Source organism: Acanthochromis polyacanthus, chromosome 10 (assembly GCF_021347895.1).
Source record: "Acanthochromis polyacanthus isolate Apoly-LR-REF ecotype Palm Island chromosome 10, KAUST_Apoly_ChrSc, whole genome shotgun sequence".
NCBI lineage: Eukaryota > Metazoa > Chordata > Actinopteri > Pomacentridae > Acanthochromis > Acanthochromis polyacanthus.
The window spans coordinates 30,198,452-30,221,482 of NC_067122.1; the positions used below are offsets into that span (position 1 = coordinate 30,198,452).

General features: G+C 41.9%; 2 protein-coding genes across 4 annotated transcripts in view; both read left to right on the forward strand.

Annotated features, from left to right (window-relative positions):
* Window positions 1–21,393, forward strand: part of fbxo38 (F-box protein 38) — a 50,890-nt gene extending 29,497 nt beyond the window's left edge. For all 3 annotated transcript variants that reach the window (XM_051954044.1, XM_051954045.1, XM_051954046.1), the window contains 7 exons: window positions 485–585; window positions 931–1,033; window positions 1,686–1,852; window positions 5,770–5,915; window positions 6,374–6,477; window positions 14,828–14,941; window positions 15,101–21,393. In XM_051954044.1, coding sequence (XP_051810004.1) covers window positions 485–585; window positions 931–1,033; window positions 1,686–1,852; window positions 5,770–5,915; window positions 6,374–6,477; window positions 14,828–14,941; window positions 15,101–15,279 — 914 coding nt within the window. In that variant the 3' untranslated portion in view covers window positions 15,280–21,393. The remainder of the gene's footprint in view (window positions 1–484; window positions 586–930; window positions 1,034–1,685; window positions 1,853–5,769; window positions 5,916–6,373; window positions 6,478–14,827; window positions 14,942–15,100) is intronic.
* Window positions 7,362–13,970, forward strand: LOC127535662 (craniofacial development protein 2-like). Its single transcript, XM_051954213.1, has 2 exons — window positions 7,362–11,159; window positions 11,191–13,970. The coding sequence occupies exon 1, from the start codon at window positions 7,760–7,762 to the stop codon at window positions 8,771–8,773; it is 1,014 nt and encodes a 337-aa protein (XP_051810173.1). The 5' UTR covers window positions 7,362–7,759; the 3' UTR covers window positions 8,774–11,159; window positions 11,191–13,970.
* Window positions 21,394–23,031: the final 1,638 nt, after the last annotated feature.

Genomic DNA, 23,031 nt, shown 5'->3' on the forward strand with positions numbered 1-23,031 from the left:
TTGGGTTAATCAGCCAGCTAACATTACACGAGTCCTTTTATGTCTCTACAACCAGCTGCACTAAAATCGACACATTTGTTCAAGTGATCTCAACTGAGTAACTCTCAGTTTGGTCTGTAGACTACGAGTTTAAAAGTCTTAAGGCGTGGAATTCAAAAGAAGAAAACTTTCCAGGAGTCTGTAGCATGCTCCTCAACAGGCACCAGGCTGTTTTATCACACTGGCTTCATGCACCTAAACGTCTGACTTTGTGGGTAATGCTGGTGACAGGTTTGACAAGTGAGATAAATGTGTGAGAAAAGAAGGCTACTTGTGATTCTACTGCATTTATTTTAGAATTGTTTTTTGTGAGTACTTAAAGAAATGCACACTAGAATCATGGTGTGTGGTTTTATTTTTCTTGCCGACAGCCTATTTATCAGCAGGTAGTGTAATACAAACTGTTCTGTTATTTTGGTGATATTTTCCTGTTATTATTGTATAGATCTTTCAAGAGCCAAGCCTCGAGTAGCCGTAAGGAGGAAACGAATGGCTGACAAATCAACCAGCACCTCAGACCCAGTTACTGAGGATGACCACGTACAGGTGTACACACACACACACACACACACACACACACACACACACACACACACACACACACACAAACACAGTATAAACTGTAGACATTTGTTTATTGAAGAGTGGGCCATGCAAGGTTTAAAGAATTTATTTTTCACATTTGCTATGGCAACAATATGCAAAAAAAATTACGTATTTGTCTTCTGTTCTTCTGTTGCTTTTCTGTTGCAAATGGTTTTGTTGGATACTAAAATCTACCACTGAACAATGGTGCCCGTGTAAGGGGCAGGTATGACTGGCTTTATCAGCTGCATGCACTGTATACTGGTTATTCGTTCAATTAAGATACCCTATTCTTTGCTTGCACAGGTTTTGTCTCTGAAGAGTAAGAACCTTGTGGGAATCACTCTGACCAACTGTGGCATCACTGACCTTGTCCTCAAAGACTGCCCCAAGATGATGTTTGTTCATGGTAACTGACAGACAAAGACACTCAAGAGTCGTATTGATGTGCTTTTGAAATGTAGTGAAAACCTTCAACCTAAAGCTGTCACTGTAGGAACCTGTGACAGCGAACTAATACAATGTCGTATGATTTCTGAATGTACGCTATCGTTTTTAAGAAACACAAAATTTGTTACATGTGCAGAGTTTGTCGTCTGATATTGAAGTTGTGAATATTTGTGTAGATCTAATTGGTCGCCAGGCATGCTACGGAGATGGAATATTCATAGGTGTTTTAATGTAATTTTGTCAGGATTTGACTGGACCGAAGTGTTGGATAAATTCACTAATAACGTCATACAAACAATAACCAAAAAAGCAAACTTTGTGTTAGAGTGTTGCGCAGTACCAGTTGATTAATTAGCCTTTTTTAAGGGAATCATTATAAAATTACAAATGTGACTAAAATTAGGTAATAAATTATACCTTATAACCTTTGTCTATCGTGTTGAATATCCAGTTAACCTCTGGAAGCCTCTCATATCTGCTATACTCTGTGTTGACAGCTCATGCTGGCAGACATTTTATACATTCATGTTCCCTTTATTTTCTGTGCTAACTGGGAAAACGTTCAGTCACAAACAGATTTGGCTCTTTGTGTCCTCCCTTTCTCTTAAAAGCCACCAGATGTCGAGTGTTGAAGCAGCTGCAAGTGGAAAGTGCCCCCATAGTGAACAGGTTTGACTACGCTCAGTGTAAGAAACTGGAGATGGAGCAGGTCCTCGATCAAATACTGAGAATGCCTCCTGAAAGGAACCGCATCATCTACATGCGCCCTATGCACCAGGTTGGTAAAGTGGGATGCCATTTTTGTCTCCTTACAAAATGAGTTCTAACTGTGAATGTATTAAGAGAGCTGGTTACAGCGCTGCCATTCAGCCTAATTAAATAACTTGATTTTATTTGTAGCCTACAAGTTAATAGAATTAAGGTGTGCAATTCAAAAGAAGAAAACTCACCAGGACTCTGCAGCCTGCTACTCAAGAGTGTTTCTCCTAGTGTCCACTTGTAACACTGCTACTGAAAAATCCCCTGCAGCCCAGGAGCATTTTCCCTGTAGATCTTGCATATTTGATCTTTTTTGTTTTTGTCAGGACGCTTACAACCAGTCCGTTGTTACTCATTATTCTTATGCATTTTAAACCATTAAGGTTATATCTAACTGATGTTATTTGTCCCACTTTGTGCCCCTTTTCAGACAATTAATGAAAGTCTGTCATGTCTCCGGTGTGCCTTTCAAGTTTTAACCTTAAAATATGGTTAACTTCCCCATGACTGGCTAACTTGTGGTTTTAGCTCTGTTTTAAGCAGGACTGTTTCATGTCTGCACTGACTGGCCGCCTCATTAGCTACACCTTTTTTACTGCTTGTTAACACAACTCTCTTATCAGCCTGTCACATGACAGCATCTCAAGACAATTAGGCATGTAGGCATGGCAAAGTTGACCACTATAGCACCTCTTTGATACTCTGATCTCCTTTGGCAGTGTGTTTCTGACCTGGTTCTACAGGATTTTTTCTCCACTCCTGACTTCTCCCGCTTCTTCCTTGGCCTGTTTTGCTGTAAACCAGGGTTTGTTATTGTATGTGTAAGAGTAGGAATTGTATGTTAATTGGTATACACGTGTCCTTACAGATGCTGATGTATGATGTCATAGTCACTGCAAGTTCCTCCAGATCTGTAGCTGCAGTTTCAAAAACACTCTAATGAGTGCAGTCAAAGCTGGAACTCTACTTTAGTCTCTTCGGTGTTTGTCCCTGCTACCACACCTCGTGTGCTTTCTGGATTTTGGCAGTTTGGAAATTAGTTTTGCTCTGGTAAAGTTTCAAAGAACAATGAGAGGAAAGTTTTGATATTTACAGTATTAGTTACTTAAAATATATACATCCGCTATGGAATAAATCATTTAACTCTAGCTTATAAATTACAACTCTGAGTGACAGCTCACCTGGACACAGTTCCCTGCTTTAGAGACACTCAGAGGAAAGATTTCTACAAACTGCAGGAAGATGGTAATATGTTGATGCAACTGAATGCATTTTTAGTCTGTGCCATGTAGAAAGTGATATTGAAATGTCATTAGGTCCGATCTCACCAGATTGAACTTAACATTTCCATTGCAACTTCCATCACAACTTCCGTTTAAAAATATCAGGAAGCACATTCAGCATTAAAGCAGACGTGTTCAGATGGCATCAGATTTCTCCACCTCTCTACCTCTTCTGTCTCTCTCAACCCACCGGCCAGCAGCAGATGGGTCCCCCCACATAAAGAGCCGGGTTCTGCTCAAGGTTTTTTTTTTCCCCCCCTGTTAAAAGGGTGTTTCCTTGCCACTGTTGCCTTGGGGCTTGCTCTGGGGTTTCAAACATATGGGTTCTGTAAAGTGTCTTGAGACAATTTGACTGTAGTTGGCGCTATATAAAGAAAACTGAATTGAATCAGATTGACAGAAAGAGATTAGAGGCTTAGGACTCTTTTGAGACTTTGCCATCCAGTCAGAATGAGTTGCTCAGCAAGAAGAGATGTCTGTAAAGATTCTCAGTCATTGAAGTCTCGATTAGCCGAGGCTGAATCAAGAGAAATTGGACTTTAAGTTGTTGGTAGTAAGGTGAGTCCATGGGTTTGCCTGCATCATCTCAAACTTTGTTCAAAGTTTACATATTTGTTGTTTGGGACCTAGAACTCCTGTGTACGAGGAGTATGCCAAAGTAGAGTTTATGCATCCAAATGGGCCACCAGTGTCTTTTAAACCATCTAATGATACCTGTTGGACGTTATTGATCCTCAGGGCCAGAGACCCCCTAATTAACTTATTCAGCTGTCAAGGAATCACTGGACCCGCTCTCCATCCTACGGGTCTGGTTCTACTGCCCCCTGAAATCTAGCTCAGAGGGATGCTGCAGAACTGTTAAGCTGGTAAACGAGGGAAATTCGCCTAGCTTTCTCACTGCCTACATCCAAATGCCTATCCCTTCTACCTCCAATAATTAATTTAACCGAGTAGCCACTTCGGTGTAGTTAAATTTAATCACCAGTCACGCCTGTTAACGGCAGCTTCCCCTCTTATGGATCTTGCACTTGGTAAGTTGCTAGGTTCAATTCAGAGGTTATGGACATATAGACAACCTCTAGGATATGTTTATACCGGGCCAACCTGGCCCCTATGATTAGGTAACCTTTCAGAACCTCTACTATTGTTATGCACGCAATAATCTGACTTTTTACATCCAGAGCTAGATGTATAAGCATTTATTCAGGGATAAAAAATAGCACTTGCAATTTGTTGTCTTTAATTGCAGGATAATGCTTTATTTAAAATATATTTAGCAGGGCAAAAGCATAGCCAATAAATCATCAGACAAATAATCAAACATTAGATAATATTCAAATCACTCATCCTAACTCCTAACTGGTATCATGCTTTCCTAAAAGAAGAGTAATAATCATGCAAAATATGTAATTTGGAGTGGGTAGAGCAGCACGGTGTGGCCACACCCGGCTGCTCACCTGAGCCCTGACAGGAACCCAGGGTGAAGCTGGAAAGAGAGTATTAGACCGGATTTCAGATCTGCATGTATCCAATTTTGCTGTTTGGGCCAATAAAATCTTTGTTGTAATCCCCTTTGGTGTTATTCCTTTGGAAATAATAAATTCCAGTAATACTCCATCAGTCAGTGTTATATCCAGATCACAGTCTTGTAATCCTCCAACAATGCAGAAAGAGCAGTTCCTTTAATCCATAATTCCATCAGAACAGTTATTCCTTTTGCAGACCAAGTTATTCCACTCATCCAAAGTTACGTGGTAATCCTCCCTTGTGCTCAGACTGATGTCTGGGTTGCAGCCAGGTGGCTACCCCCGCAACGACTCCCAACTTGCGTCTCGATCAGATGTAATTTATAGTTTACTGAACCTTATGCATATGCAATGACTCCATCTTCCCCCCTCCCCACTCACGTGGGGAGGGGGGAAGATGGGGGGGTACACACGTGTACCATGCACTGTCGGCATGGACACCTGCACTTTTAAGGAACTGGAACAATCTATCTTGGACTGTCTAGACAGCCCGTCTCCCATTTTCCAGACTTATTCCAATTTATTTTGAGTTTAATCTTTACGATGAATCATTTGACCCTGGTTCACTTTGCTCGTGACTTCTCACCTCATTACAAAGTTAAAACCCTCTTATTTGAACATTTATCAAAACTCTTTCTGAAACCTATCAAATCAGTAAAAAGGACATTTTTAAAGAAACAACCAACTTATAAAAATGTATAAAGAAAAGACATTTTCCCAAAAAATAATCAACCCATCATTCTTTCTGAATGAGGCACTCTTCTGATTTCTACATTGTTTCAACATTAAGGAACGTAAAAAATAGACACTTGGTTAGTTCAAACACATTCATTAGGTTATGGCATAATCTGATCATAAATCACAGGTTATAATATCACAATGTTCCCTTATTTAGCTGTTGTTCGGTCAGAGTCTCCCCTTTGTGGCTGATTCTGGGATCTCATATCTCCGTGCTTCACAACAACGTTAACAGCACCTGTCCAGCCAACCATTCCAGCTTTAACTAACACTGTTTTTTTTTTTTATTTCACTGTTTCTCTTCATCCCTTTGCCTCCTCTAATCCTCCCTGGTTGTCTTTGCCATCATTGGAACACTCACAGTCTTTACTTCTCTCTCCTCTCTTCAGATTGATCCAGTAGCATTGGAACGTCAGCTCTTCCAAGGGCCCTATCCGTATCATGTTGCTATAGTGCACGAATTCAGCAACCCTCCAAACATACGCAACAAAGTTCGCATTCGCAGCTGGATGGACACGATAGCCAACATCAGCCAGTGAGTAAAGTCTTCTTTGATGTTAGAAAGAACTGTTTACCATGGTTTATTCCAAATGTTGTGCTTGGAATCATTCTGATGCCAACATTCTGAAAAGAAGATGTTGCCTGTAGGGGCAGCGGTCAATAAATTTGATATGTACCTACCAACCTTTAATGGAATCTCATTGTGGTAAAAAAGAAAAGTGCAGAAATATTTTCATCTGGATCTGATACACAACTTAGAAGACAGCATTATTTGTGACAGAACACCAAATTTTTAGGTGGGCAAACAGTTTGGAAAAGATAGACTTAGAATGAAACATTTTTACTGCCATCCTAGATCTGCAACTAGCAAAACAATGAACAGTCAAACTTTCCGTATTGTCAATATGCAAGTATGAGACTTGATTTCCATTTAAACTTGATCAATGACTAGTGAACTATGAACTGATCTCTCTTTGTTTGTGTCTCCCTTAGAGAGTTAATCAAGTACGAGTTCTTTCCAGAGGCCACCAGGACAGAAGAAGATGTAAAGAGGTTTCCCAAATACCCCTGGGGGCGGGACATCTACACACTAGAGGGTAATATAGTCACACCAACATTACGCTTCAGAGGTTTTTAGTTTACCACTGCAGGTTTAAATTCACATCCACATCTACTAAACAATCTTCTTCAAGATATTTTTGTTGAATTGTGCCTGCATTTAAATACTGTGGTAGAAATGAGCAGGAAATGTATTTTTTATGACTGTTTACATTGTAGATTCTCACTGGAGGCATCAAAACTATGAAAAGACACAGATGGAATTATGTAGTAAACAAAAAGTATGAAGTCAGAACATGTTCTATATTTGAGATTCTTTGCTTTGATGACTGCTTTGAACACTCTTGGCATTCTCTGGATGAGCTTCATGAGGTAGAACCTGCAATAGTTTTCCAACAGTCTTGAAGGAGTTCCCAGAGATGCTGAGCACTTGTTGGTCCTTTTCCCTTCACTCTGTGGTTCATCTCATCCCAAACCATCTGGATTGGGTTTAGGTCAGGTGACTGTTGAGGTCAGGTGATCTGACCTAAGCAGCACTCCATCATCTCCTTCTTGGTCAGATAGTCCTTCCACAGCTTGGATGTGTGTTTGGGGTCATTGTCCTGTTGGAAAATAAATGATGGTCCAACTAAACCAAACCAGATGGGATGTCATGTCGCTTCAGGATGCTGTGGGAGACATGCTGGTTCAGTGTGCCTTCCATCTTGAATAAATCCCCAACAGTGTCACCAGTAAAGCACCTCCACACCATCACACCTCCTCCTTCATGCTTCATGGTGGGAACCATGCATGTAGAGACCATCTGTTCATCTTTTCTGCATCGCACAAAGATACGACGGGTGGAACCTAAAATTTGGACTCATCAGACCAAAGTACACATTTCCCCTGGTCTGATGTCCATTCCTGGTGTTTCTTGGCCCAAACTAATCTCTTCTACTTCTTGCTTTTCCTTAGTAGTGATTTCTTATCAGCTATTGGACCATAAAGGTCTGATTGGTCAGTCTGCTCTGAACAGTTGATGTACAGATGTGTCTGCTGCTAGAACTCTGTGAGGCATTTATCTGGGCTCTAATCTGAGCTGATGTTAGCTTGCTTTTTCTGAGGCTGGTGACTTGGATGAACTTCTCAGCAGCAGAGGTGACTCTTGGTCTTCCTTTCCTCATGTCAGCTGGTGTGGTCGTAGCGCTGAATGGTTTTTGCGACTACACTACGAGATACATTCAAAGTTTTTCCAGTTTTCTGGACTGACTCTCCTTCCATTCTTAAAGTAATGATGGACTGTCGTTTCTTTTTACTTAGCTGATTGGTTCTTGCCATAATATGGATTCTAACAGTTGTCAAATAGGAGTGTGTACCAAGGGGACACAAGCCAGTGTCTTATTGTGCTGGTCCCAAGCCCGGATAAATACAGAGGGTTGTGGCAGGAAGGGCATCCGATGTAAAACTTTGGCCAAATCAATCATGCGAATCAAATGTAAGACTTTCATACCGGATTGGTCGAGGGCCGGGTTAACAACGACCGCCATCGGTGCTGTCGACCTACAGGGTGCCAGTGGAAAATGGACTACTGTTGGTCGAAGAAGGAGGAGAGGAAGGTGTGTTCGTAGGAAGAGAGAGAAGAGGAACACCAAGAGTCTAGGACTGAGAGTAGGAACTTTGAATGTTGGAACTATGACAGGAAAAGATAGAGAGCTGGTTGACATGATGCAGAGGAGGAAGGTGGACATACTGTGTGTCCAGGAGACCAGGTTGAAAGGTAGTAAAGCTAGAAGTTTAGGAGCAGGGTTCAGGTTGTTCTATCATGGTGTAGATAGGAAGAGAAATGGAGTAGGAGTTATCTTGAAGGAGGAATTTGTTAGGAATGTCCTGGAGGTAAAAAGAGTTTCAGATCGAGTGATGAGCCTGAAGCTAGAAATCGAAGGTGTGATGTTCAATGTTGTTAGTGGGTATGCTCCACAGGTAGGATGTGAGCTGGAGGAGAAGCAGAAATTCTGGTTGGACCTTGATGAAGTGATGCAGAGCATCCCTAGAAGTGAGAGCGTTGTCATTGGTGCAGACTTCAATGGACATGTTGGTGCAGGAAACAGAGATGATGAGGAGGTCATGGGCAGGTTTGGTATCCAGGAGAGGAACGCAGAAGGACAGATGGTGGTTGACTTTGCAAAAAGGATGGAAATGGCTGTAGTGAATACTTTCTTCCAGAAGAGGCAGGAACATAGGGTGACCTATAAGAGTGGAAGTCGGAGCACACAGGTAGACTACATCTTGTGTAGACGGTGTAATCTGAAGGAGATCAGTGACTGCAAAGTAGTGGTAGATGAGAGTGTAAGATAAGATAGACTTTATTGATCTCACAAAGGAGAAATTTACTGTTACAGGGCTCTTAGGAACAAAAAACAGAGGAGTGCAAAAAGTCACGAAAGTGCAAGTACAAGATAAGATAATAAATATTGCACATAATAACAACTACACAGTAGTGTTATACTACTGGCAGTGGGGATGAAGGACCTGCGGTAGCGCTCCTTCTTGCACTGAGGGTGTCTGAGTCTCGTGCTAAAGGAGCTGCTCAGCTCCACTACAGTCCGGTGCAGTGGGTGGGAGCTGTTGTCCATGATGGATGAGAGCTTGGTCAACATCCTCCTCTCACTCACATCCATCACAGAGTCCAGTGGGCAGCCCAGGACAGAGCTGGCCCTCTTGGTCAGCTTGTTCGGTCTCTGCATAGGATGGTGGTGTGTAGGATGACCCTGGTGGTGAAGAAGATGAAGAGGGCAAAGGCAGAGCAGAGGACCAAATGGTGGAAGCTGAAAAAGGAAGAGTGTTGTATGACTTTCAGGAAAGAGTTGAGACAGGCTTTGGATGGTCAGGAGGGGCTTCCAGACGACTGGACAACTACAGCAAATGTGATCAGGGAGACAGGTCGGAGAGTACTTGGTGTGTCATCTGGAAGGAAAGGAGATAAGGACACTTGGTGGTGGAATGAGGAGGTACAGGAGTGGATCCAGAGAAAGAGGTTAGCTAAGAAGAAGTGGGACACTGAGAGGACTGAAGAGAGTAGACAGGAGTACAGGGAGATGCAGCGTAAGGTGAAAGTAGAGGTGGCAAAGGCCAAACAAGGGGCTTACGATGACTTGTATTCTAGGTTGGACAGTAAGACTGACTGACCTGTATAGGTTGGCAAGGCAGAGAGACAGAGATGGGAAGGACGTGCAGTAGGTTAGGGTGATAAAGGATAAGGATGGAAGTGTGTTGACAGGTGCCAATAGTGTGATGGGAAGATGGAAAGAGTACTTTGAAGAGTTGATGAACGAGGAAAATGAGAGAGAACGAAGAGTAGAAGAGGTGACTGCAAAGATTAATAAGGATGAAGTGAGGAGGGCATTGAAGAGGATGAAGAGTGGAAAGGCACTTGGTCCTGATGATATACCTGTGGAGGTATGGAAGTGTCTCGGAGAGGTAGCAGTAGAGTTTTTGACTGGGTTGTTCAACAGGATAGTGAGAAGATGCCCAAGGAATGGAGGAGAAGTGTGCTGGTGCCCATCTTTAAGAACAAGGGAGATGTGCAGAGTTGTGGCAACTACAGAGGAATAAAGCTGATGAGCCACACAATGAAGCTATGGGAAAGAGTAGTTGAAGCTAGACTAAGGGCAGAGGTGAACATCTGTGAGCAGCAGTATGGTTTCATGCCAAGAAAGAGTACAACAGATGCAATATTTGCTTTGAGGATGTTGATAGAGATGTACAGAGAAGGTCAGAACGAGCTGCATTGTGTCTTTGTAGATCTGGAGAAAGCTTATGACAGGGTGCCCAGAGAGGAACTGTGGTTTTGTATGAGGAAGTCTGGAGTGGCAGAGAAGTATGTTAGAGTGGTGCAGGACATGTATGAGGACTGTAAGACAGTGGTGAGGTGTGCTGTAGGAGTAACAGAGGAGTTCAAGGTGGAGGTGGGACTACATCAGGGATCAGCTCTGAGCCCCTTCTTGTTTGCTATGGTGATGGACAGGATGACAGACGAGGTTCGACAGGAGTCTCCATGGACTATGATGTTTGCAGATGACATTGTGATCTGTAGTGAGAGCAGGGAACAGGTGGAGGAGAAGCTAGAGGCGTGGAGGTTTGCCCTGGAAAGGAGAGGAATGAAGGTTAGCCGCAGCAAGACGGAGTATCTGTGTGTGAATGAGAGGGACCCAAGTGGAAGAGTGAGGTTACAGGGAGAAGAGATCAAGAAGGTGGAGGATTTTAAGTACTTAGGGCCAACAGTCCAGAGCAATGGAGAGTGTGGAAAAGAGGTGAAGAAGCATGTACAGGCAGGCTGGAACGGCTGGAGAAAAGTGTCAGGTGTGATGTGTGATAGAAGGGTTTCAGCTAAAATGAAAGGTTTACAAAACTGTGGTTAGACCAGCCATGTTGTTTGGTCTGGAGACAGTGTCCCTGAGGAAAAGACAGGAGGCAGAGCTGGAGGTAGCAGAACTGAAGATGCTGAGGTTCTCTTTGGGAGTGACCAGGATGGATAGGATCAGGAATGAGTACATCAGAGGGACAGCACGTTAGAGGCTTTGGAGATAAAGTCAGAGAGGCCAGACTGAGATGGTTCAGACATGTCCAGAGGAGAGAGAGAGAATATATTGGTAGAAGGATGCTGAGTTTCCCACTGCCAGGCAGGAGGCCTAGAGGAAGACCAAAGAGGAGGTTTATGGATGTGGTTAAAGAGGACATGAAGGTAGTTGGTGTGAGAGAAGAGGATGCAGCAGACAGGGTTAGATGGAGGCAATTGATTCGCTGTGGTGACCCCTGAAGGGAAAAGCCGAAAGGAAAAGAAGAAGAAGACCAACCTGACTACTCCACAACACAACTGATGGTCCCAACACCATTAACAGGGATGTGATTTTTCCGCAAATTCGCGGAATTCCGCTTTTTTTACGTTTCAAAAAAAAAAAATTAAAATTTCTGATTTTTTTCACCCCAAAAAATCCGATTTCGTTTCCCCCAAGGTACGACTTTTAGATATTCCGAGACCGTATCAGGCATGTTATTTGGTGTATCAATTTTGAGACCCAACGTGAATCGCCCAAATTCGATGAGAAAAAAAATATAGGGTGTAAGGGGTATAGGGTTGGATCGCACGTAGTTGTCAACAGTGCGCTGGCAAAAGCACGAGTTGGAAACAACGATTGGAGAGCATTATCGAAAGTTAGATGTAGCTGGGAAAGCGAGGTGCATGGTGTGCGACGATGAGACAAAATACAGCGACAGAGGATGCCAAGCGCTGATAGACCACATGAAAACGACAAATCATGCCAGGAAATTGTACGAAAAGCGCTCTAACCACCAAATGCCCAGCAATTTTTTCACCCGGCGGAGGGAAGAGACGCGACAACAGGACCAAACATACGGGATCAGTAGTGTGTACTTGCAACCATAGACATAATAAAGAGTAGACGCGAGAAATACGGCCGCCCTCTTGGTCCGATCACCCGCACCACTCAGTGCTGTTTGACAGCGCATTTAATCCATCTTAACTCTGAATATTAAACTGATTTTCACGCGTTTTTATTTTTATTTTTTGCTGCAAATGTCATACATGTAGCTATGATACAGGACAAATGGTTTGGCGTATTTTAATATTCATAGCGGGATTAACAGTAATAGAATATTCTGATATTAAGCTCGACTGTAGACAAGTATTTTGCAAACACTGTAAACACACACACACACACTAATATATGTTAGAGAAGCAGATAATGGCAGTAAAGTCAATTAGCTTATTTTAATAATTTGAAGAGACAATATATGATTACGCTATATATACATATATAAACAAAATACTGACTAATGAACACATATTTCTATATAAAACAATAAATAGAAGTTATATATCAGAGAAAATGAATATATATAAATCATAGATGGAGTATTAATATAATCAATATATCAGAGAAAATTATTATATAAATCATATATAGACTATCAATATAATTCATACATATATATTATAATTTCTGCTCCTTGTTAGTTTATCATATTACATATTGACTTGAATACATGTGTATATGATGAATATAATGACTTGTTTCTTTTATGTTTACTTGCTATTTTAGTCCACTTTTGACACTTAAATAACACTAAAACCCAGGAGCTTCGGGGGGCTTTGCCCCCCTTGTCCCCCCACCGGGCGCTGCCCTGGACCCGCTGACCCCCAGACCCCTGGCTGAATTTTTCAGATAATTTCACTTTCCTCAAATCACATCCCTGCATTAAGAAGGCAAGAAACTCCACAAATTAACTTTGACAAGGCACACCTATGAAGTGAAAACCATTTCAGACACACATGTGAAATGTGTGTCACATGTGTGTCATTTAGAGAATGAGCTTCATTCTCTAAATGAAGCTCATTTAGAGAATGCCAAGAGTGTGTAGAGCAGTAATCAAAGCAAAGGGTGGCTATTTTGAAGAATCGAAAATATAAAACATGTTCTGACTTATTTCACACTTTTGTGTTTACTACATAATTCCGGATGTGTTCATTCATAGTTCTGATGTCTATAATGAGTAATATATGTGTTTTTTCTGATACAAGTTCCAAAACAAAACAAAGAAAATGATGCCTCTTTTTTCTTTTAGTTAAATTTTGACCCCAGAACACATTAAATAGTTAGATGAATACCAGAGAGTTAAGGGCTTAATTTGAAAAGAAAACAGAATGAATTCCACAGGATATGATTTAATCCTTGCTTGCATTTAAGAAATAACCTCATTAGTTTGGTCTTATATCTTAAGTCTGTGTGTTCAAAATCAATTTTAATCTGTCATGATGCATTGATCGCCCTATATCACTTTGAAGGTCAGCACAAGTAAACAACAATTGTAATCAGCAATTAGTAGATGATGGGGTGTAACGGTACACTAAAATCATGGTTCGGTTCTTGGTTAAGAGGAAAAATTTTAAAAAGTGCTCATATTTCATCTAAAACATGTTTATATTCTTAAAGCAAAGAGCTGTTAGCGACTCAGTGAGTCAAATTAAATGTATAAAAATGGAATAGAAACACTGCTGCATAGTTCTCATTATCAAATAAACTAAATAAAATAAAGTGCAGCATGAACAATTCCAGCTTATTGAGCTGCTGTAACTACACCTGAGATTACTTTTTGTATAAAAGGAAGACATACAAACAACCAAGTTCAGTGATAAAAAAAAATTATATACATATACATATATATATATATATATATATATATATATATATATATATATATACACATATTCACATGGCTCACTGTGTCCCAGTCAGAGGTGATGTGATGGACAGTCACTGTTCAGAAGCTCTCTGCAGCTCTGGATGTCACCCTTCAGCTGTGAGTCCTGCAGCAGATGGACAAGTCATGAACCACACAGATTTGGTTTCTTCATACAGAGCTGGTCTGACTTTCTGGCTGAAGTGTGGACGAGAAGGAACTTCATAATCTATCACCTAAAATACAAATTATACTTTAATGTAATTGCTTTTTAAAAAAAAAAAAAAAAAACCAATACCAGTTAGTACGGTCTGATTTAGCAGCATAAATATATTAAAATACTAGTAGGCTAAAAAATACACACTGTAGTCATTTATCTATAACAAAGAGCACAGCAATAATGTAAAGTTAATGTAAGCTTACATTCATCTTATGTTTAAAACCTCTTGCCATAGATCTGCTGCTATGAAAACACCAATGGACTTGGTTATTGCTTTAGTCCGTTCTGAATTGCTAGGCAGGGTTTGATTAAATGATGTTGGGAGCATCATTTGCACAGTTTGCTGGTTTTTCCTAGCAGCAGGGATACTTGTGCTTGGATGGTGCTTTTTCACATGTGTGTCTAAGTTTGACGTGTTGCTGGATGCATAGCTGAGGACCGCTTCACAGTGTCAACATACGGCTTTCTTTCTGTCAACTTGTTTTCTCCTTTTTCGTACTTCACTGGGAAACAAAAGTGATTCCAAACAGGTGATTGTATTGACACCGGAGTGTCTTCCACCTCTGGCTTCTTGTTTTGTTGTTGTTAGCATTAGCCATCCTATTCTCAAGCCATACAGACTGGGTTTATAATGAAGCGCCAGCAGAAGAATAAACGATCCGTCACATCTGTCATCCACTGGAAACTCCTACTTGTTTTTAGTTTGGCAATACTGTGCGATTGTGAGCCAGAGAAGGTCCACCGCAACTGTGGGCACGATGAGGTTTTAAATTCCGTAATTAAAACAATTCTCTACTTTGGTTCAGTACGGTTCAGTAGGAATACATGTATCGTTACTCTCCTACTAGATGAAATAAAGAAACAATGTGTACAATTATAAAAAAATATGGAAGAAAGGCAGCATGCTCACTGTCTTCTTTATTGCTGTTTAGGAGTGGTGGACGGTGCTCCCTACAGCATGATCACAGATTTCCCCTGGCTGAGGACTCTGAGAGCAGCTGATCCTAATAGCTACGCCCGCTACGATTTTGAGGACGATGAAAACAGTGAGTCCAAGTCATCCATCTGGTCAATCAGCAGTCACTTCATGTGAATTCTCCGTATTTACTTGTATGTACTCAGAGTTGTCCCTGTTCCAGAGACAGATCAGGATCATGTTCGCACTTGAAATGTTTTTCTTCCTGTTGTGATTTGTTTTGTGGCAGCCACCATCTATGCCCCGCGACGGAAAGGACAACTTTCTGCTGACATCTGCATGGAGACCATTGGGGAAGAGATCTCAGAGCGCAGACAGCGTAAAAGAGGAGTGTTCCAGAGAGTGGTGGTTCTCTTTCTTCACCACTGTGATACACCAGGAGAACCCGTGGATGACGACTACATCTAGAGACCAACGAGCTCCTTTTTCAGTTACAACGGCATCGACACTCCTGTTGCAGTGCTACCAGGATCCTGACTATCAAAGCTGCTTTGTTTGGAGAGGGGAGGTCCATGTATCATCTGTTTGCTGTTCCACGCAAACATGGACATGATGAATGCAGAAGTGGTCAAAACTGAACATGTTGACATCAATTTGCAAAAACCTTTCACCTGATCGACATTTGGTTGTTGTTTTTTCCTTTTCCAATAAGACCAGATTGGAGACTTTGCCCATTTTTGGGCAAAGTCTTAAGGCAGGTTTGAGCACCCGAGTATTATTAAAAATTCTTCAATAGCAGCTAATTACAGTGGGGAAAACGTTTGATTTTTATTTCAGATTCAGTTCTTACTCTTGACTGCTGACAGAATAACCCATGGTCTGCTTAGGTGGTGTTTTCTGCTGCTGTCCTTGTCCACCGTGGTGAGAGAACACATGCAGTGAAGGATGTGCAGTCATGTGGCTTCATTTGTTCACTGTGAGAGTCTGCTGATCAGTGCTGCCAGTCACCAGAATTGAAACGCTTTGTAGTTTAATTTGAAGTTTACTTTCAGAGTTCATATTTTTCTTCCATTATGCAAAAGTGTCAGTGGTTCTGAGCTTTGTAATCTATGTCAAGTGCCAGGAGGAAAAGAAACAGACATGTGAAGTCAATAAGAAGCTGAAAAACTGAATATGAACTTCCCTGTGCCTGACTATCAGTCCTCTACAGGCCTTTGACATGCTATCTGAGCAGCATAATCACAGCTTCAGTTTTGTTGTAAGTTGATCAATTCAGATGTTTCTCAGTGACCAAGTAAAATGTTCGCCATTGGACAGATCTGCCCTGTAAAACACTGTAAAGAACTGACGCTCGCAGGTTCAGGATGTGGCCTCTGAAAGACGAACAAAGAAGATTCATCCAACGTAAACAGCGAATGTTCACCGTCATCTGAATTGCAAATTCAGTCGTGGTTGAAACGGAATGAAGCATATCAAGATTTCTGTTTTTGTTTTTACAATTGTACAGATGTTGTGGATGATGATATGGTTCAGCGGTGTTTATATGTTTATATGGACAGAACCAGACTATTTCACAGAATGAAAAGTAAAATGGTGGGAAACAACCTGTTGTTCTTGTCATGTCCTCACTTCTGATTTAAATTAGTTTGTAATGAAAATGCATCGCTGTCATGGACTTTACAGGAAGGTGGAGTCAAATACATGCTACCAGTCAAAGGTTTGGACACAAGCTCTCATTGAATGGTTTCTCTTTATTTTCATGACTATTTAAACTGTAGATTCTTACTGAAGGCATCAGAACTGTGAATGAACACGTATGGAATTATGCAGTCAACAAAAAAGTGTGAAATAACAAAACATGTTTTCTATTTTAGATTCTCCAAAGTAGCCATGCTACTGATTACCCCTTTTTTGACACTCTTGGCAGAATCTGTGCTCCAATACAGAATCTGATTCATTGTATAATTTTAGGTTCCAACAGTGTTTGCGTTACCCAGATAGAAAGCTGAAGGTAGTACACCAACAATTTTTCCTTCTGCACCCATGAGGAGATGAAATATGAAACCACTATAGCCAGTGAGGCACCTTGCTTTTAACTGCTACAGCACAAGATGTCAACCACATTCTGCCTTCAATGAGTGTCTGCTTGGGCCTTTGCTTATAGACTTTAATGATAAAGAGCAATGACATAGCTTCATAGCAAATGATAGTTATGACCACACTTTGCTCACCATGAACTAATAATCAATAATCAGGTCACTGTGGGTTTGTGTGAGTAGTTCACAATGAAATCATAAGTGAAGGAATGTTTAATCAAATGAACTGCGTATGTTAACAAACAGGCTGATAAATTTGCTGGGTTCTGCAAATGTTACTTTCATTTAATTAATGTGTTATTTGACTCAGCCTCTCTTTGTAAGAACAATACCTACTTTAATATAGTATATAAAATATGAAACTTTACAAGCAAACTCACCATAAGATTGAAATTTACATATGACTGCATCAGTGCAACACAAGCCAAAACGATAGATGGATGGATGGATAGACAGACAGACAGACAGACAGACAGACAGACAGACAGACAGACAGATAGATAGATAGATAGATAGATAGATAGATAGATAGATAGATAGATAGATAGATAGATAGATAGATAGATAGATAGATACAGGCAGCAGCGGGAGTACAGGGAAAGCAGCATCTTGATGTTTACCGAGTCATGGCTGAACGAACAGACCCCGGACTCTTTATTAATTTTGGATGGATTTCACCTAGTCAGAGCGGATCGGGACGTAAAGAAGAGCAGTAAGAGGAAGGGAGGGGGTCTGACGATGTATGTGAATGAGAGATGGTGTAATGCTGGGCACATTAGCGTAAAACAGCGGCTGTGCACTAAGGATGTTGAATTACTGGCCGTTAATCTGCGTCCGTTCTATCTGCCCCGGGAGTTTTCACATGTAATAGCTGCTACTGTGTACATCCCGCCATCGGCTGATGCGACTGCAGCCTGTGAAATCATCCACAGTGAAGTGTCCCAGCTGCAAACATCTCACCCTCAGTCCCGTATTATCATCTCAGGAGACTTTAACCAAGCATCGCTCTCTGCCACTTTCCCCACGTTCACACAGTACGTGACGTGCCAGACTAGAGACAGTAAAACCCTCGACCTACTGTATGCAAACATCAAAGATGCATACAGCTCCTCCCCCCTCCCCCCGCTGGGCAGCTCAGATCACAACCTGGTGCAACACATAGATATATACAAACACTAGATGGCTCATGAGCGCTGTCAGCCTATGGGGAGCGACGTCGCCACATGGCGGCCATCTTGGGACAGGGCTGCTCGATCACTCATAACATTAAAGTCAATGGAGCATGGATTTTAAAATCACTGTAGATTGCTCAATTTTCAACCGATTTTAGAACAGCTTGGTTTGTTATAAACGTCAGAGATGTACTTGTTTTACTGCTTACATAAGAATAATTAAAACCATTGAATTCATATAATAATGAACACAGATATCAGCTTTTTTCAGCATAAATGGATGTAAATGTAATTTTAATATTTAACATTGCACTTTTTTTTATTACTATCAGCTTTCTAATGCACAGATAAAAACAAAGCTCAACCAAAATCAATGCACAACAAAAAGAGATGATGTCTTTTCTTTTCATGAACCCGGTGCCTACATTACCCACAATGCATTTCGGCTACAGGCTCACTAATCCAGGCATAGATGTACACAAACAATAAGTCTAAGGTCTCAATCAAAGTCTCTTAACAAGCAAATAAATACAACCACAACCACAAAGAATGTAATTTCGCCTAAAGATTAGGTTCTCAAAAAAACGTTGGTCTCAGGAAAACCTAATAATTGAAAATCAGATTGTGAGTAACACCATCTTCAATGTGAGTAGCCAGGCAGAAAAGACACACAACTATGCCGCATTTTTCAAAACGAAAAGCTGCGATTTCGGAATTGAACCTGAATCATAGCCACGTTAATAAGGTTTGTAATAAACTAAACCGTTTGTAAATCAATCAAGAATTGAGCGAGTTGTGAGTGTTAAAGTGAGGAAATCATCCACCTTACCATTGACTACAGTACAGTGCGCCAGAGCAGTCCCCTGTCCTAAGATGGCCGCCAAGTGACGACGCCGCCGACTCCGTCTCGAGACATCTAGTGTTTGTATATATCTATGGTGCAATATACCAAGGGTGAAGAAACAACCCCCCACCATAAGGTATGTGAAGAAGTGGTCTGACGAGGCTTCTGAGGTGCTGCAGGACTGTTTTGAGACAACAGACTGGAATGTGCTGTGTGGTCCACACGGGGTGGACATCGACACACGGACAGACACTATTACAGAATACATTAACTTCTGTGCAGGGAATATCGTACCGACCAGGAAAGTGCGGTTTTTCTCTAACCCTGCTGAAGGAGAAGAGAAGGGTTTTTGGATTTGGGGACAAAGAGGAGCTGAGGAGGGTGCAGAAGGAGATAAAGAAGAACATCAAGGCGGACAAGGCCAGTTACAGGATCAAGATGGAATCTCACCTGAAGAATAATAACACAAGGGAGGTCTGGAAAGACCTGAGATCCATCTCTGGTTACAGCAGAGGCCATGAGAGGGGTGCTGCAGCAGGAGACCGGGAGTGGACCAATGAGCTGAATCTGTTCTTTAACAGGTTTGACTCTGCTCCCACTCCTCCCCCCTCTCATCAAAGCACCGACCAGCCACCTCCTTCTTCACACCTCACCAACAGCACCTCTCCTCCTCCCCCCACCCTCCACCACCTCTGGACTTCACAAACAGCCCCACCACCTCCCCCTGTCTCACCCCCCACCACCACCACCTCCCCCTGTCTCACCCCCCACCACCATCACCCTCTCTCCTTTCATCCTCCTCCACCCCCAGCCTCTCCATAACAGCTGATCAGGTGAGAAGTGAGCTAAAAAAGATCAAGACCAGGAAAGCCGCAGGTCCTGATGGAATCGGCTCCAGACTCCTCAAAAACTGTGCAGACCAGCTCTGTCAGGTGCTGCTCCGCATCTTCAAACTGAGCCTGAGTCTGGAGAGGGTTCCTGTGTTGTGGAAGACTTCCTGCCTGGTTCCTGTCTCAAAGACCAGGAACCCCAGGGAACCAAACCACTTCAGAGCTGTGGCCCTCACTTCTCATCTGATGAAGATGACGGAGAGGATCATCCTCAGGAATCTACGCCCCCTGGTGAGCCCTAATCTGGACCCACTGCAGTTCGCTTACCAACCGAACGTTGGAGTGGATGACACAGTCGTCTACCTGCTTCACAGATCACTGACTCACCTGGAGGACACCGGCAGCACTGTGAGGATCATGTTCTTTGACTTCTCCAGTGCTTTCAACACAATCCAGCCTTCCCTGCTCAGGGTGAAGCTTGAGGGAGCGGGAGTAGACTGCTGCTTGGATCATCAACTACCTCACCAACAGACCACAGTACGTGAGGCTGCAGGACTGTGTTTCTGATGTAGTGGTCAGCAGAGCACTGTCCCCACAGGGGACAGTGCTCTCTCCCTTTCTCTTCATCCTGTACACATCGGACTTCCACTACAACTCTGGGAGCTGTCACCTCCAGAAATTCTCTGATGATACAGCCATTGTTGGGTGTGTGTCTAATGGGGACGAGCTGGAGTACAGGACAGTCATCTCTGACTTTGTTGACTGGTGTGAGTGAAACCATCTGCAGCTCAACGCCAGTAAGACGAAAGAGATGACCATCGACTACCGCAGGAGGAGGACACCTCAAACTGCACCAGTGAACATCCAGGGTATGGACATTGAGATAGTGGACTCATACAAATACCTGGGTGTTCACCTCAACAACAAACTGGACTGGTCACACAATACAGAGGTCCTGTACAAGAAAGGCCAAAGTCGTCTCCACCTGCTGAGGAGACTGAGGTCCTTTGGAGTGTGCAGGACTCTGCTCCGGACATTCTATGACTCCGTGGTAGCGTCTGTTATTTTCTATGCTGTGGTCTGCTGGGGAGCAGGGAGCTCTGAAAGGGACAGAAAGAGACTGAACAGACTGGTCAGGAGGGCCAGTTCTGTGCTGGACTGTTCCCTGGACTCCATAGAGGAGTTGGGTGAGAGGAGGATGTTGGCAAAGTTCACATCCATCATGGACAATCCCTTTCACCCTCTGCATGACACTGTGATGTCTCAAAGGAGCTTTTTCAACAGTAGACTGAGACACCTAACCTGCAAGGAGCGCTATCGCATTCCATCTGCTATAAGACTTTATAACATCAGCAACAATGGCTGATGTTAAAACAAAACTGGACTCTATCACGTTGGCTTTTATCATATAATCTGCACAGTTCTTGTACTATTTGAGCCTCTTGTACTTCTCATCATTCCATAAGTCACTTTTTTCCATTCTACACTCGTGAAAATATTAGGATTGTTATTATGATTACTGTTTACTGTGATGATTAATGTTTACTGTTGCTTATTGTTGCTCTACTGTATGATACATGCTGCTGTAACATGGGAAATTTCCCCGGACAAGGGGAGTAATAAAGGATTATCTTATTTCATCTTATGTTCTGTGAAGTGACCAGCAGAGGTCCCCACAGCTGTTGTTTGTTCTTGCCTGTGCTGAACCGTTCCACGCAGTGATCTGACAATGGACAGATCAATCTGCCAAAGACTATTCATCATTAAACTGAAATTAAATAATTTAAAAATCTGCAGTTCAGAGAATTACCATGGCAGAGAGATCAGTGATCCCACTGATTCTGCAGCCTGAAGTGTGCCTGCTGTAAATATTCTTTTACAAAATTTAATTATTTTGGCCTTTGAAAACAAAGCAGTAACTCTGCCTTTAAAAGACAAGCAGTGTATCTGACTTATATACATCATGTGAAATGTCTTCACTGCACATCATGGCACTGCACCTCCTAAACACATTTCATAAAAGTATTCATTTATTACCATACCTATAAATGAACAAACATATAACTTTGTGAGCTTAGCTGTATGCATGTTTAGCATGAGACCACCCTCTCACCTCCAAACACATTATTGAGAACAAAGAGACAAAATAAAAATCCATGACTGTGTCCCTAAAGACTGTTAATGACATCCCCCATGGGGCAGCATGCTTTAATTTGCACCCATAGCTGTACGGAGCTGCAGCAGCATGGGGTGACAGCACTGTTCCTCACTGTGTCTGCCACATTAAACATGTTGTAGATCAGAACAATGTCACACAATTTAGTAATGATGATAACTATTTTCTGTTCCTTGTGGCAACAGAGGGCAATTGTTTCAAGTGTACAAGGCCATATGAGTAACAAATTAAATATTTAATGGAAAAAAAAGATGGTCAGTAACATACATGCAGCCTCAGTCCCTCCAGTGAAGAACTGGGGTTTACTTTAGTCAGAATCTGTTAACAAACAAAAAAGAAAACAAAACCTAACAAGAAACTCTGAAAAGTGCATTAGCAATTTATGCACCAGATTTAACAGTGTGAGGAGATTCATGACTATGTCAAAGCCACAACTGCTCGTGGGAAGTCTGGTTAGGTGATCTAAAACCTGAGTGGGGTACTGGTAGGAGGACAATCAGAAACTTAACACAGCATTGGTTTGTTAGATTCTGTCATAAATGCTGTTGCTGATGACTCTCAGGAGATCCAGCTCACAGAGGAAGCATTGGTCCAGTGACTAAAGATCAGGACTGAGCCTGTGTCCTGGTTAGTATTACAAGAAAGAGGAACAGTTTATTCTGTCTTTGGTCACTGTGGTGGAGTAGGATTCAGAGCAGCTGGACTTTTTATGACACAGTTCAGGTTTTGCTGCCAATCCAAGAAGCTTATTCAGTTCTAATACTAGACTAGTGGTGATGTGGAGGTTCTAAAAAGTCAGACATACCCTCCAATCACTAAAACTAAAGAAGCCTCGTTGATGAGGATGAAAAGTTAGCAAGTTTTTTTTAACCCTTTGACACCTGAATTTATTTACAATTAGATAAAAAGCATTTTTTTTGTGTTTTTGCTTTCCAGCTGATGCTAAGTTAAGTGCAGATTGTTAATTTATGTATTACACATAGAGCATAGATACATAGATATGTAATAATAATAACATAATTAGGTCCCACTCTGACCGGTCTTGCCAGAAACCAGTGCTTGCAAAAGGTTCTGAGGTATGTATTGAATATGCACAAACCTG

Bases quoted from the DNA above. Each gene is read 5' to 3' on its own strand.
- LOC127535662 (XM_051954213.1), top strand. From the start codon at position 7,760: ATGGATTCTAACAGTTGTCAAATAGGAGTGTGTACCAAGGGGACACAA.